This window comes from Rutilus rutilus (genome assembly GCF_951802725.1).
Source record: "Rutilus rutilus genome assembly, chromosome: 6".
Classification (NCBI taxonomy): Eukaryota; Metazoa; Chordata; class Actinopteri; order Cypriniformes; family Leuciscidae; genus Rutilus; species Rutilus rutilus.
Window position 1 is genome coordinate 2,099,630 of NC_140214.1, and position 17,127 is coordinate 2,116,756.

The 17,127-nt window shown below is 43.5% G+C and overlaps 1 protein-coding gene across 1 annotated transcript in view; it reads left to right on the top strand.

Annotated features, from left to right (window-relative positions):
- Positions 1-6,569: 6,569 nt before the first annotated feature.
- LOC311291445 (uncharacterized protein) overlaps positions 6,570-17,127 on the top strand; it is a gene marked incomplete at its 3' end in the record, with an annotated part of 217,044 nt that continues 206,486 nt past the window's right edge. Inside the window, exons 1-2 of the mRNA XM_084410480.1 lie at positions 6,570-6,665; positions 8,180-8,884. Coding sequence (XP_084266606.1) covers positions 6,656-6,665; positions 8,180-8,884 — 715 coding nt within the window. The 5' untranslated portion in view covers positions 6,570-6,655. The remainder of the gene's footprint in view (positions 6,666-8,179; positions 8,885-17,127) is intronic.

Here is a 17,127-nt window from a genome sequence, read left to right on the forward strand (position 1 = left end):
TGTGCCATTGATTTTAGACCAGGTTTCAGTTGGTCAATGTCTCAATCTATTTCAGTTCCTCAAAATAGCAACGCACCAACAATGACCCAGAACACACCTGGTTCTCAGACCAGCAGCCCATGGGTCACAGATGGGCACAATTGCATTTGCTATTTAAACAACGTTGCATTGCGCCGGGTGTATGATATGAGTGTTTTTTTATTATTTTGTCAAACATTTGTGTTTATTTTTTAACTTTCTTTATAAATCCTTTCATTTTTAATCCCAGATTTATGTGTGTATATATTTATATATAGACACAGAACCAGAAGCGCTGTCCCAATGCCATTTGCTAAGGGGTAATTAAATATAACAAATCATGTAAAATAGTATCATCTTTAAAAAATGTCTGTCAAAATGTAAAACGTACAACACATATTGAATGATGTTCACTATCCCGGTAAAATTTTCAATTCGATCTGTGTTTTTTTTCTTTAGCCTGCAGTGTAAAGTATTTCACTCGGTTCTGTGATCATTCCTGATTCAATTTCAGCGAGTGAAGTATAAATTCAGGTGCATTATGTATTATGTACGTTATCGTCTCTGACAGACTGAAGCCTCATGCTGAAGCCGCTCTGGATGCCATTTTCTTACTCTTCTCGGGAAAATGATGATGTAGTCGAAACATCTGGTAGTGTGTGTTTCCAGGTAATGCATTTACTGTCTGGATCGCTGTTTTTAGTTCTAATATTCCAACCGACAGAGTTTAAGGTTTTGACGGACGTGATAACGTGTGTGAGGGGTGACCGATATTTGATTTTTGGGAAATTATAAAACATGCTGGAGACGTTAATTAATTGCAAGAGACTGACATGTTTGACTTGTCAAAAATGTTAAATTCAGCTGTTGCAAATTTGTTGACTTCTGAAAATCTACTTTTTTTTTTTAACCAGGAATGGAATGTTTTTTTCATTTGTAATCAGACAGATCTAAAGTTATATTTTAAATCAATATTTCATTGTAATGCATTACGTTACTTGTGAAGGACACATGTTCACTTCATAATTTCCCTGCCAACATAAGGGAACATGAACCGTATTGTGGAGTTTGATGATGCCTAAATTCAGTCTAGGTCTGCAGCTCAAACCATGCCTGCCTCTTCTCCACCGCACTGCTTCAGGCCGATGTACAGGTGTTTGCCAAATGAAGCACAATCTACTCAAGACTTCTCGTCTGTCCTGCAGCAGCTTCTCCTTCTGGTTTACACTGGAAAGACTCGTTTAGCACAGAACCTGCTGCAGAAACAAGCGGCTGATGGTGACGGTCAGACTTCAAGAACGGTGTGTCTTGTGCAGAGGCGGACAGAGTACACAGCTTCATTACTTGAGTAAAAGTACAGATACCCCTTGCTAAATTTTACTCAAGTACAAGTAAAAGTACTACAGTCAGATGTCTACTTAAGTAAAAGTACTAAAGTACTTGTTTTTAAAAGTACTTGAGTATCAAGAGTACATTTTCTAAATATTGCATTACTACTGCCACAGTGCTAAACACAGCAAACACTTGAAGCGAAAACTATCATTAACTTGTTCAGAAAATTGAAATAGTCTGGCGAGGTGGGGCCATGCCATATTTTTTTTTCCCAGGATGGTAGGGGAAGACTCATGAATATTCATTAGGGAAGTCATCCCTGATTGGTCTGATGACCTACCCCTAACCCCACCCCTAAACCTACCCGTCACTGGGGGTCTTATGACCTCCCTAACCCCGCCCCTAAACCTACCCGTCACTGGGGTTAAGACCAATCAGGGATGACTTCCCTAATGAATATTCATGAGTCTTCCCCTACCATCCTGGGAAAAGAAATAATACCTGCTGCGTCTTCATCCATTGTTTCATCACTTATCTAAATCTGACCATGGAGTTGACTTTGGCGGAAAGCTGAAGGTGATTGCTGATAGGCTGTCCCAATCTGTGGCGCCTGCACAATCCAATCACGTTTGAGAGGGAAACAACAAATTGAGGGTTTCCGAGATGTTCCGAGAGATCTTTGTTCCTTTTTTTTTTTTTAAGAAGTAACGGGTACTCATAGTTATGGATAGAAATGTAGTGGAGTAAAGAGTACAATATTTGCCTCTCAAATGTACTTGAGTAAAGTCATGAGTACTCCCCAAAAATGATACTCGAGTAAAGTACAGATCACTCAAAATTGTACTTAAGTACTGTACTCAAGTAAATGTACTCCGTTACTGTCCGGCTCTGGTCTTGTGTCACTGGATCACTGTGTGTGTTGAAAAAGTAAAATGTATTTTTGAATGGTGTTGGTCCAGGGCATCGGTTCCTTCAGTGTTCATTCAGTTCAGCTGGATACGGACGGGATCTCAGTCATTCAGAAGAGCTCTGAACATCAGCAGACGACAGGGTTAGATAGTGGATTACTGTGAGTAGAAGGTCGAGAAACTGAGATAAACGCTGCTGTTCAGGTCAAGTATGTTGTCAGGGATCTGATTGGTTGCTCCCAAACTTTATTTAACCAGATATCTTTATGAATAAGAGCAAAATTACATTACTATGGATGTTTTCATTTCTATGTTCCGAATATGAACAAGAATAAAATGTCTCCTGATTATTTTCTCCTTTTGTTTTGTGTGTTAAAGAGAAATAAATCTTGGGAGATGACAATCTCCAGATCACATTACTATGCATGGCCCACAAGACTGATTCAAAGCATATAGTCCACCATGATCTTGAAATTTACATTTAATATTAACTGAGGCCTTGTCCACACAGAGACATGTTTAGCTGTAAACGTAAACATGTAGTATCGTACCAGCTTTTCATCCAGACGGATCCTGCGTTTTGGGAGCCTGAAACCGGGTCCCAGAGTGGATAAATCTGAAAACGACACCCTTGCTTTTTCGTGTGTACAGCCAATCTGTTTATTTTGTGAAACGATGATGTCATCACCCCACGTGTCGACCCTAGTCAGACACACTACGTCAAGTAACAGCAACGACAACTGCGGACGACATGCTTGTGTTCGTCCTGCAGAAGCTACTGAGCCTCTTTTATTTCTTTATTTATTATTTACTTGAATGTATTTTTATTTTACTTCTTTATTTATTTATTTAGATTTTTTTTCTTATGCTATGATGCTTGTTTATGCGCATGCTCCAAGTCTTCTTAAGATAGTGTATCTCCGTGGCAGAATTACAGCACCACATACTGATCTGGCATGTATACTACATGGTTTTGAGTCGGTTTCAGTGGTTTCATGTGTACCCAGATATTTCTTGAGACGACGTCGTGTTTACAGATTTCTTTTTAGAACGAGGGGAAAAAAAAGATCAGATAGGGAAAGCTCTGGCTTCGTGTGGATGTGGCCTGAATCTTCGAACTAACTGTTTCAGACACTGAGAGAAAAGAGCTGATGCAATGTATATTATGAGATAATTAAAGTGTTTTTTGACGCATGTAAACCTGTTGTAGGAGACTCCAAAACAACATTAGGCACCTTTAAAATGGCACTGTATCTTTATTTTTATGTCTCGGATTTTGCATCAGTCGATCTGGATTGCGATTGAAAAATCTTGCCAAAAAAGAGCTTTACATTTAACTCCATTATACAGGGAAAAATGACTTGATGTGTATGCAACTGATTCATGGTTCTTCAGCCCTACAGAAGTAATTACTGTACATATTTTTGTCATTGAGTTTGGACTGAAATGGTCTTTTAGATTATTATTTGAAAAAAGCTAATTATATCAAATCAATCAGTTTCCATGTTGGAGTAGTTCCTGCGTTCAGCTTTTGGTCTAGCAGTGTGATTGTAGACCAGAAGTCTTTGGGAACTTCTTTTCTTCTGTGCCAAGGTTTCCTTAGATACATTCAGCACTTAATTGAACTAGAGGGTGAAAATCCATTCAGGAACACAGTATTTATTTACAGGATGAGCCTCAGTCTGATGTTTCTTGATTGTAGATGGGTCGGTTATATTGGGTCTTTGTATGACTGCTCATGTCCAATAACGTTTAATCATTCTTTACTTTTGAATGTTTTTGTCCACTTGTTTTTAAGGACTTTAGACTCTATTTAATGCTAACACACACATGACCCATTAGTTGAGCAGTTTCAGCGACTGAATATACAAAATAAAATTCTTACTTTATATTCTTATAATTTGTCTGTAATAAGAAATACATAGAATACTTCTTTAAAAAAAAAAATATATAAAAATAAAACATTAACATAGGCTCAGTCTCTGTTTTTGTCAAGTTTATGTATTGCTTTATGCAATGAAATTGCTTTAAAGCAGCTTTAAAGAAAAATCAATGTGAGCCAGTGTTATTTTAGTATAACTGAGATACTATTAGTTTTTATTAATATTTTGGATTAGATTGTTTTATTTGCACATTATATTATTTACATATTAAGTTTTATTGATTTTGTTTTGTCATTTTTATTTGTTTTTATCTTGCTTTTTTATGTTTAACATTTGTTGCTGTATAGTTAGCTTCACATATTGGCATATTAGTCTCAGTTCTAATAACGCCTCTTTGACTATTTGTCTCTACTAGCTTGAGCAGCTAGTTTTAACTTGTTGATGATTTTCTTGCTTAAAATCTTTCTTTGCCTCCTTATTTTTGTAAAAAGGACCAAATTCCTTTTATTCCAGAGGACATTTTCAGCTAATTCTACAGTAAGTTTATCAACTATATTAATTATTTTATAATAACAGCTGGCTCATCCGTACCATCAGAATCGGCTGTGCAATTCAGTTCGCCCTGCGTCCGCCCAAGTTCAGGGGTGTCCACTTCAAATCTGTGCTGAATGACACTGCCCGTCATGAGAGCGGAGATCGCAGTTCTACAGGCGATAGAGCCGGTCCCTCCAGCCGATATGAAGACCGGCTTCTACAGCCAAGACTTTACGGCTTCATTGTATCCATGAAAGGTGGTGGGTTACGACCAGTCTTAGACCTGCGAGTCTTGAACCACCCCTTACACAGGCTTCCGTTTAAGATGTTGATGCAGAAATGCATTTTCAGGTGCATCCGTCCCCGCGATTGTTTTGCAGTGATCAACCAGAAGGAAAAAATCCTACAAAGTCCTAACCTTCGGGCTGTCCCTGTTGTCTTTCGTCTTTACGCTTCTCTTTTCTTGGTATGGAGTTGGACTCGGTCAACTAGACAGCACGCCTGACAGAGGAACGTGTCCAGTCAGTGTTGAACTGCTTGAATAAACTCAAGAGCAGGGCAGCGGCCCCACTGAAACATTTTCAGAGACTCCTGTGGCATATGGCATCCGCAGACACAGTAACAATGCTGGGGTTGCTTCATATGAAGCCACTTCAGCAATGGCTTCACGGCCGAGTCCCGAGATGGGCGTGGCAGAGTGGCACACTCTGTGTGACAATCACCCCGGCCTGCCGCCAAACCCACATCCCATGGTCAGACACTTAATTTCTATGGTCCATCCCTGGCCTGTTCAATTATGTAGCCGACGAGCTCTCACGACACACTGTTGCCCCGGGAGAGTGGCGACTCCATCCCCAGGTGGTCTAGCTGGTATGGGACCACTTCGGAGCCGCAGAGGTAGACCTGTTTGCCCCTTCGGACTCGTCCCATTGTCAGTTGTATTATTCCCTGACCGAGGGGCCCCTCGCCATGGATGCACTGGCACACAGCTGGCCCCAGGGCCTGCGCAAGTATGTGTTCCCCCCAGTGAGTCTTCTCGCACAGACACTGTGCAAAGTCAGGGAGGACGAGGAGCAGGTCTTGCTAGTTGCCCCATATTGGTTCCCAGAACTCATGCTCTTCACGACAGCCCCTCCCTGGTGCATTCCTCTGAGGAAGGACCTGCTTTCTCAGGGCACCACATGGCACTTGCGTCCAGGTCACTGGCACCAAACTCCATGTCTGGTCTCTGGATGGGACGCGAAGGATCTACCACAAGCAGTCATAGACACCATCACTTCTGCAAGAGCTCCCTCTACGAGACACGCTTACGCTCTGAAGTGGAAACTGTTTGTTGAGTGGAGTTTTTCTCACCGAGAAGATGCCCGAAGATGTTCAGTTGATACTGTGCTTTCCTTCCTGCAAGATGGGTTGGAGTGAAGGCTGTCTCCCTCCATGCTCAAAGTGTATGTTTCGGTGATTCCCGCACATCACAATGCAGTAGATGGAAAATCCTCGGGTAAGCACGACCTGAACGTCAGATTACTGAGGGGCGCGAGAAGATTAAATATGAAAATATGATCAAGTTTAATATGAGTTTTAATGTATATAATTATCGACTGCAGGGAGACTAAATAATCTTTTAATGCGACTGTTAATAGTTACTTCTTTTTTTTTTAAGTATGATATCTGTTCATTGTGAGATTAAGACTAGTTTATAGGTTTAAGTTTGCCAGGTGAAGTCACTTTTTAAAATGTCTGAATTTAAAGATTATCACTTTTGAAAAATTTGCTGACATCATATTTTTGTGCATGTGTAAAATAACTTTGAACATCACCTTTGCACCCTACACGTACACCTACAGCTAGACCCGCCCATGTGCACCACTGCTCTGAAGCACCTGTATGTAAGTCCAGTCAAAGATAAGATAAGATAAACACTAGACTACTAGAGTGCTGGTAAACCTACATTTACTCTGGAACTCGACAGTGTGAATTAAAATGGACTCAAGTAAGCATTTATTATTTAAAAAATGTATCATCTTTTCCTTGTTAATTCATAGTAAATATGACTTTTAATCAAACTCGATGTGTTTAGCCTACTGTTTCTGTAAGACATTGCTACTGCTTTCACTTTCATGTTGGTCTATACAGCTAAATAAATTTTGTAAGACAATTAGGGCTTGCTTTGTTCCTCATATAGTCGTTTATGCTTATACACATGGCTTGTCACGGATTGCGTTTTAGTTTTATTTGCAGAATACGGTCATATATATGGAAGTAAAATAATGTCAAATGTTTTTGAAACAAAAAGCCTGTTGAATTGCACTACTTGAAAAAAAAAATAGGCATTGCATTAACCATGCTTGCATTTTAATGCATTGTATTTTTAGGGCTTGCATTTTTATGGGCTGAAATTCAACATGGTTGAATATTTAAGCTGTGAATATTTCAATTAAAAACATTTCAAACACATTTTCATTATTAAAAATTCAATAATCCATGTTCACCTTTCATATTTCACTTCCAAAATATTCAAACTGTTTAAAAATACAACCTATAATATTCAACAGGCAATTTTAATAATAATTTAATAATAATAATAATTTTCATTTTATGAATGAATGGCTTGTTAAACTGTTGCTGGTCTTCGTCAACAACACGCGCTTTTGCACCATCTGCTGGTGAGGTCGACTAACAGCAGATGGAGAGTATCTCGGTAATCTACTGCTTTTCCTGCAGTTCCTTTGAATTTACTGTCGAATTTGAACCACTGAATTTGTGGAAGCGAATTTGCAAAGCGAAATAAAATGGACCGAAAATTGCCTGTTGAATATTATAGGTTGTATTTTTAAACAGTTTGAATATTTTGGAAGTGAAATATGAAAGGTGAATATGGATTATTTAATTTTTAATAATGAAAAGGTGTTTGAAATGTTTTTAATTGAAATATTCACAGCTTAAATATTCAACCATGTTGAATTTCAGCCCATAAAAATGCAAGCCCTAAAAATACAATGCATTAAAATGCAAGCATGGTTAATGCAACGCCTATTTTTTTTTCAAGTAGTGCAATTCAACAGGCTTTTTGTTTCAAAAACATTTGACATTATTTTACTTCCATACATATATTTTAAAGTGCGTGGCTGTGCAAATATGCGTGTGTCAGGAGTGTGCGCGCCCAAGAGATTAATTAATTAATTTAGTTCGCCTTTTTAGATGTTGCATATTCTAAAAGGATATAGAATTACTGAAAACATGTTATTTTTGCAACAAATGGCAATTTAGCCCTGCGTTTTATGTAATCTCTGTGTTTTTGTTTTCTCTTGATTGAGAAAATTAAACAATTGTCATTTCTTCATCATTTAGTTAACCATGGTCAGTGGATGATGATTAACATAACTCCATTCATGAGGCATTTGTATAATTAAGATTAGCATATTTTTAGTGCAGCTTTCTTGTTAACTGTTCAGAAAGCACACACAACAGGATAGCCTAAGTGTGTTTGTTCTGTATTTGTTGCAGGTGACGCCCAACATCTCTCAGAGCTCAGGATTGTGTTGATGGGATATAGAGGAGCTGGTAAGAGTTCAGCTGGAAACACCATCCTGGGCAGAGAGGAGTTTGACTTGGAGACATCTGCTCAGTGTGTGAAGAGACATGGAGAAGTAGCAGACAGACACATCACTGTCATTCAAGCTCCAGGATGGTGGAGGTATTTCTCTGTAAAGTCCAGTCCTGAGTTACTGAAACAGGAGATTTTGCTCAGTGTGTCTCTGTGTCCTCCAGGACCACACGCTGTACTACTGATCTTACGTGTGAACGCTAGATTTGAGAAGACTGACAGAAAAGGATTGCAGGAGCATCTGGATCTTCTCAGTGAGAGAGTCTGGAGTCACACTATAGTGCTGTTCACTGGTGGAGACTCTCTGTTAGACACATCTATAGAGCAGCACATTGAGAGTGAAGGGCCGGATCTCCAGTGGCTGCTGGACAAATGTGGGAACAGGTTTCATGTTCTCAACAATCGCAACAGGAGAGACGACACTCAGATCAAGGAGCTGCTGGAGAAGATTGAGGAGACAGTGGCACAAAACAACGGCTGCCATTTTGAAATAGACAGAAAGATTTTACAGGAGGTGAAAGAGAGAAGAAGAGCAGAGGAAGAGAGAGCAGAAGAACGAATGAAGAGGATGCAAAAAAGGAGAGAAAACATCAGATCACAGATGAGTGAGTCCATATACTTTATAGTGCAGATACACACTGAGTATATTAAGTAAATCATGAAAATGTAACAGTCACAGCAATAATAGCAAGAAACTTCTTGTCATTAACCGCTATTTGTAGAGGCATTCCCAATAGATGGGTTCAAAGCAGCTCACAGTTACGGCCCCTAAAATCGTACTTCGTGCCCATTGCGTCATGACCCGCCGAAACGGGCGTGGTCTGGGCCTATAAATATAGCTCGAAAGGCTGGTAATCTGTTTTTTCATCGCAGAAGCGAACCAGAGCGTGTTGCAGGCACGGCAAGATACGCAGTACTCATTCCCTCTCTAGAGAGAACAGAGGTTACGTTAGTAACCGAGTACGTTCTCTTACGAGAGGTTCTCTCGTACTGCGTAATATCTTACACTATGGGGAACACAGTGTAAAACGCTGTGCATGCTGAGATCCAATACCAAGTCCCAAGGGCAGGTGCCCTGGGCACGAGTGCATGAATCATCAGGGACTCGCAAAGAGTCTAGGAAGAGAGGCTAGAATAGCATCATTCCTGTAATAAGCAGTATCCGATAAGGAGCAATTAATGATAGTGTTCCACACAGCCAGGGCGAAAAACTCGGCCTGGTCTGATGAATATTACGGGTCTTACACACTGCCCATAGAGTTGCACGATCGATCAGCGAGCGTTGCTCAATAGTTTCAGTAATCTGGGCCAAAAGCATCGGGGCAGACAATACTGATCCTTTAGACTGAAAGCAGCCTAGCCTGCAAGGCGGGATCCTCTAGGTTATAAAACCTTATAAATGTAGACGGGGAGGCCCAGCCTGCCGCCATACAGATATCTTGCAAGGCAATCCCGCTAGACCAAACCCACGACGAGGCCATGCCTCTCGTGGAATGCGCTCTGACACCTAAAGGGCACTGCAGGCCCTTAGAAGTGTAAGCCAGCGCTATAGCATCAACTATCCATCTGGATAGGCTCTGTTTCGACACGGCTAGTCTCTTGGAACGTCCGTAGAACGAGACAAAGAGCTGCTCTGTCTGTCTGAAGACAGACGAGCGAGACATGTAAGCCCTTAACGCCCTGACCGGGCAAAGGAAGCTCGCATCCTTCTCCTCATTAGAGACCGGCAGGGCCGACAGGGAAATCACCTGAGCCCTAAACGGTGTGTTGAGGGATTTAGGAACGTACCCGTGCCTTGGTTTTAGTATGACTTTCGAGTCATTTGGCCCAAACTCCATACATGTCGCGCTCACAGAGAGCGCTTGCAAGTCCCCTATGCGCTTCACAGAAGTGAGAGCCAGAAGAAACGCTGTCTTGAAAGACAAGTATAAATCAGGAATAAACAACTATTGGGGCGCATGCGTGAGCGGCGACCGGCGGCGAGACAGCGTTGTGTATTGTTTCATGTTTTATTTGTTTGTTTTTGGTTTGTTTTTAACGAAGCTTCAACAGTTATACTACAGGAATATTAACGGATTGGTTGTCAACCTGCTTAACTGCTGGCCTTGGTGCCTGAGCAACTAACATGGAGCTGATGGCTCTATTGTTTTTGTGGCTGGCGTTTTATTTCGCGGACTCTCTAGGTGCGTTGTCAAATCCACCGGTAATCAGATATAGTAGAGACTTTCTGCTACAGTGGAATATCCCTCAGATCATCAAACCACCGGATCTAGTTTTACCTGACTTGAACTGTTACAAAGATCTACGGTGTGGAGAAAGTAAAGCCACTGGTGATTGTCCACGTAGACCCAGGAAACGCGGTAAGCGGGGAGGAGTTCGTGTAAGGCTGAAGAAACAGTCTCTTTCCCGTATTCCCTTACCGTCCATTATTCTGACTAATGCGCAGTCTCTTCGTAATAAAACGGATGAGCTGCAAGCTCATGTTCGATTCCAAAGGGAATTCAGAGACTCATGTCTATTGGCCATCACTGAGACATGGCTCTCCGACAGTGACTCGGACACAGACATTACTATGGACGGGTTTGGTTCTCCTGTGCGCTTGGACAGAGATGCTGGTGCTACGGGCATGTCGCGGGGAGGAGGAGTTTGCCTGTATGTGAACCAAAGGTACTGTAAGAACGTCATTGTTAGAGAAAAACTGTGTACTAAAGACGTTGAGTTGCTGTCGGTATCGTTACGTCCACCATACCTGCCACGTGAGTTTCCTCAAATATTTGTTACGGTTGTCTATATCCATCCGAGAGCTAATGCAGATAGAGCCTCAGAAAGTATTCTTCAAGTAACTCAAAGATTGCAACTGATTTCTCCCGATGCACCAATGTTAATCATGGGTGATTTTAACCATTGTTTGATGGATAAGACCTTGAGAGACCTTTACCAATATGTCACATGTCCAACCAGACATAACAGGACTCTAGATTTATGTTATGGTTCTATAAAGGGTGCATATAAATCTCTCCCTCTTCCCCCGTAGGGTTCGGCTGACCATAATTGTATACAACTTGTCCCATTGTATCGTACAGCCCTAAGAAGGGGAAAAACTTTAATCAGACAGTCTAAGAACTGGACTGAAGATTCCATCTCGATCCTACAAGGGTGTTATGAATGCACTGATTGGGAAATGTTTAAAGAGTCATGTGCTGACATAGATGAACTTACTGATGTTGTCAGCTGTTATGTGTCATATTGTGTGGATAACATTATTCCTGTAAGGTCTGTAAAAGTATATCCAAATAATAAACCATGGATAACTAAATCACTTAGGGTGCTGTTTAAGGAAAGACAGCTTGCATTTCGGGAAGGAAATCTTATTGAGTTGAATCGGTTAAAAAAGGAGGTGAAATTGGAAATAAATATGGCAAAGGTGCATTATAAAGAAAAGATAGAATGGCAGTTAAAAAACAGTAATTTGGGCTCAGCATGGGATGGCATGAAAACCATCGTTGGGACAAAGTCTAAGAAAGATTCTAGGGTGGTATTGGAAGGGTGTAGTGATGATTTTCAGCTTGCAAATGCATTTAATGAGTTTTATGTAAGGTTTGATACTTGTGACTTTGAGAATATTCGTAGTGAGCAGAAAAACAATTTAACTGTAAATGGATCTATCCCCTTTGCAGAACAGGATGTAATTAATGGGTTTAAACATTTAAAAGCCAGCAAAGGCACAGGCCCTGATAATATTGAGGGTCGGCTGCTTATTTCCTGTGCAGAGCAATTGGGACCTATTTTTTATTATATTTTTCAACTGTCCCTTACTCAACAGAAGGTGCCGAGATTATGGAAAACTTCCACAGTCATTCCAGTGGCGAAAAATAATCATTCAGTGGTACTAAATGATTTTAGGCCAGTTGCTTTGACCTCATTAGTTGCGAAGAGTTTTGAAAGATTGCTTAAAAAAGAGATTCTTACAAAGGTGGAAGATTCCCTTGACCCTCTTCAGTTTGCTTATAGGGCCAGGCGTGGGGTTGAGGATGCTACGGCCACTTTGTTGAATTTGGTACTTAAGCATCTAGAGGGAACTAAGACTCATGCTAGGATTTTATTTGTTGATTTCTCATCTGCTTTTAACACGATACAACCTCATATTTTAGTAGAGAAGCTTTTAAGTTTTGGTTTTGATTTTAGTATTGTTGGTTGGATCCTTGACTTTCTAACTGATCGCATTCAGAGAGTAAGGGTTAATGGTTGTTTGTCAGAGGTATTGTTTTCATCCACAGGGTCCCCTCAGGGATGTGTCCTTTCTCCACTCCTGTATATTCTATACACTGATGATTGTAGAAGCAGGCATGACAATAGATTTATTGTAAAATTTGCAGATGATTCAGCGATTGTCAGCCTTCTTGGTGTTGGTGAATGTGACCATGGCCCTGTGGTAGATGATTTTGTTCATTGGTGCAACGATGCGTTCCTGCAAATAAATGTGTTAAAAACGAAAGACATGATTATTGATTTTAGGCGTAATCAAATTGATCTTAAGAGAACAACTATCAAAGAGCAGGAGGTTGATGTTGTGGAATCATATAAGTATCTGGGGTGTGTGATTGACAACAAGCTGAAATTTAATGTAAATGTGGAGACGATTTGTAAAAGGGGCCAGCAACGTTTGTACTGTCTACGTAGACTGTCCAAATTTAAAGTTGATAGGTCGTTAATGATTTTGTTTTACAAATCTTATATTGAGTCGGTTCTAACATTTACTATGTTATGCTGGTATGGAATTCTTGGTGTGAAGGCAAAGACTGCTTTGGTGAAAATAGTAAATACTAGCAGTAAGATATTAGGAGTTCAGCAGAGTCACCCTTCCGACTTGTATAACCGGCAGGTAGTTAGGAAAGCCCGATCCATTTTAATGGTTACTTCACATCCTCTCTATTCTGAGTTTCAGTTTCTACCCTCAGGATCTCGATTGAGATTTCCCTTAGTTAGAAGTAACAGGTATAAACATTCATTTATTCCTACTTCCATCTCTCTGTTAAATTCGGGTATGGGGGGATTAGGTGGAAGGAAGTAGTTGTTTGGGTTCTGTGTATGTACTTTGTGTGTGTACTTATTTTCGTGTTAATTTTTTAATTTTAAATGTAATTTAACTTTTACAGATTTTTAATGTATTGTAAATTGTTCCTTTGTATGCTGTCTTGCTGTAAAACCAATTGCCCTTCGGGGACATATACAATAAACACTAAACACTAAACACACTAAAGTGTTTAATGTCTATCGTTTGGATTGGCTCGAATGGGGCACCTTTCATGGCTTCCAGGACCGTAGAAAGGTCCCACATGGGAACTGAGGGAGGTCTGGGAGGATTTAACCTCTTAGCTCCCCTAAGGAAGCGAATGACCATATCGCTCCTTCCAAGTGACTGGCCAAGCGTCGGTTTAGTAAACGCTGCAATGGCCGCCACGTAAACCTTGAGCGTGGATGGGGTTCTGCCCTTATCCAGAAGCTCTTGCAGGAAGGAGAGAACCCCCGCCACCCCACAATCTGGGGGCGATATGCCACGGGCTGTGCACCAGCTGGAGAACACAGACCATTTGGAGGAATAGAGCCGTCTCGTAGAGGGGGCCCTAGCCTGCCTGATCGTGTTTAACACTCCTGCCGGGAGGTTAGCGGGTACCCGTTGATGGCCCACGCATGTAGGGACCAAAGCTCCGGGCGAGGATGCCAGATCGCGCCCTTGGCCTGAGAAAGGAGGTCCCTCCTCACTGGTATCGGCCATGGGGCAGTGCTTGTCAGCTGCATCAGAACCGGGAACCAAGCCTGGTTCTTCCAAAACGGAGCCACTAGCAGAACTGGGCATCCGCTTTCCCTGATCCGCTCCAATACCTGAGGCAGGAGCGTGACGGGGGGAAAAGCATAGAACGGGCAGCGGGGCCAGACATGGGCCAGCGCATCCCTGCTCTTGGAGAAGAACTCCGGACAGTGAGCGTTTTCCTGAGACGCAAACAGGTCTACTTCCGCTCTGCCGAATGTCTCCCACAGCAACTGGACTGTCTGTGGGTGTAGAGACCATTCTCCTGCTGGAACATTGTTCCTGGACAGTCTGTCTGGTCCCACATTCAGGTGGCCAGGCACGTGCGCTGCTCTCAAAGAGCGCAAGTTGTGCTGAGCCCAGACCAAGAGGCGCTCCGTCAGCCTGTGAAGGTTTCAGGACCTGATACCTCCTTGGCGATTTATATAGGCCACCACTGACACGTTGTCCGAACGGACCAAGACGTGGTGTCCTTTTATCTGGGGACGAAAACGCCTCAGCGTGTTGTCGACTGCCATCATCTCCAAGCAGTTTATGTGTAGGAGCTTTTCCCATTCTGACCACTGGCCAAAGAACGGTCTGCCCTCAAGCAGCGCTCCCCATCCCGAGGTGGAGGCGTCCGTAGACACCACCTTCACACTCGAGGAAGTCCCCAGGCTTACACCTGACTGGTACCAGTCGATCGCTCTTCAAGGTTTCAGAGCTGAAATGCATTTCTGATCGACCTTGAGGTGAAAAAGGCCGGTGGTCCACGCTCGGCGCGGTACTCGCGCTTTCAGCCAGAACTGCAGTGGGCGTATGCGAAGCAGACCCAACTGGAGTACCGATGATGCTGAGGCCATGAGACCCAGCATCCTTTGAAACTCTCTGAGTGGGACTATAGCACCGCAGCGGAAGGTTTCTGTCATACGCAGAATGTCCAGTCTGCGCTGCTGCGATAGCTGCGCTGTCATAGACAGCGAGTCCAGTTCTGTGCCCAGAAAAGATATTCTCTGACTGGGAGACAGTGAACTCTTCGCCCAATTGACTTTGAGACCCAGATTCTCGAGATGTTCGAGTAACATGGTCCTGTGTTCTATGAGCTCTGAGTGTGACTGAGCTAGAACCAGCCAATCGTTCCAAGTAGTTCAAAACTCGCATCCCCCGAAGTTTCAGGGGTGCGAGCGCCGCGTCCATGCACATCGTGAATGTACGGGGTGCTAGAGACAGGCCAAACGGTAGGACTGTGAATTGATATGCCTGGCCCTCGAAGGCGAATCTCAAAAATCGCCTGTGACGTGACGCTATTTGTATTTGGAAATACGCGTCCTTCAGATCTATTTGACACAAACCAGTCCCCTGGGCGAATTTGCGCGAGGATTTTCCTGGTCGTGAGCATTTTGAACCGGCGTTTCGAAAGCGCTTTGTTCAACTGCCTTAGATCCAGAATGGGTCTGAGACCCCCGTCTTTCTTCGGTACCAGAAAAAATCTGCTGTACAGACCCCCTTCGCTCTGAGCTTGAGATAAAGGCTCTATGGCCCCTTTGCTCAACAGTTTCGCAATTTCGGTACGAAGTAGGTGTGCTACCTCCTCTTTCACCGTAGTTTCGATTCGCGCAACGGCGAGGACGTCGAGCAAACTGTAGCAAATAGCCTCTTCTTATAATGTTCAGCACCCATTCTGATACCCCAGGAAGCTTCGCCCACGCATTTGCATGAATAGCTAAGGGTTGAATGAGATCTGGGCTCTGGCCGTGACAAAGTGGCGGCCGGAGAGCTTCGGTGTGCTGCAACATAGACGCCATGCTTGCAGCGTTCGAGGTGGGGGGTGCGCTGATCACAGCGGGCAGCCTGCCCGCGCTCAGCTCTCTTAGGGCAGTTTGCTGAGAGAGAGCGAGCGGGGGGAACCCTGTGGGGTTTGTGATGTCTGCGAGTGAATGTGGGCACGGGACAGCGGGCACATTTACTACACCGAAAACACCGTCGGCTTGAGCTGACTGTATGTGCGTTGGTTTTGCTTTTACAGAAACCGTGAGACATGCAGTGTGTAGTGTTTGTGGGCACTGGGTCGTGGGCACATTCACTACATTTAATGCACAATCGACATGAGTCGATTTTATGTGTGCGAGCCCTGTGGGGCGGGCTGTGCTTGTGTGTAGGAATGAGCACTGGGCAGTGGGCATTTTTACTACACTCATAACACCATCGGCCGTGGCCGGAACACCAGGAAATACACTCTTTGAGAGATTCAACTGGGTCGCCGTAAAAACGGCGTTTGTGTGCAGGCAAGCGGGCAGTGGTACCGGCTTGTTTACTGCAGAATACACTGGAACAGTCGCATTTTCTGGAACTGATCGAGCGAGAAGTTTTGGTGAAAGTCTGGCCGCAGCGGGACTTGAATCGGGCTTTATCTCAATCTTCGGCCGGGGCCCACGCGGGGGGCGGCGGCTGGCAGAACAAGAGCGCGGCCTCGAGCCTCGGGCCTGTCGACGCAGTGAGGTGGCGGCGGGCGGGGGCTGCGGCTGGGAGCTTCGAGCAGACGGCTGTTTAGAGCGGCCTGTCGTAGAGCTGGAGCGCTTTGGCAGAAAATGTTTCATGGCCTGTGACGTTTTCTGCACCTCGGCGAATCTGTCCGCGAAATCTTTGACGGACAATCCAAAGAGGCCAACAGGAGAGATGGGGGCGTCGAGGAACGCGGTGCGCTCCGAGTCCGGCATCTCAGAGAGCGTCAACCATAAATGTCTCTCAGCAACGGTGAGAGAGGCCATGTTCCGCCCTATGGCCTGAGCAGCGGATTTAGTGGCGCGGAGTGCAAAATCCGTAGCACTTCTTAAATCCGGCAAGCTGATAGCTTCCAGTCCTCCCTCGTCCAGTTTTCGGAGAAGGTCGGCCTGGAAAATCTGCAGGGTGGCCATAGTGTGCAGCGCTGACGCAGCCTGCCCAGCGGTGGGGTAAGCGCGACTGTGCAAAGCTGAAATAGTGTGGCAGGCTTTGGATGGTAGCGCCGTCTTAGTGCGCCATCCAGCAGAGGGCGGGCAAAGATGGGCTGCTACAGCTTCT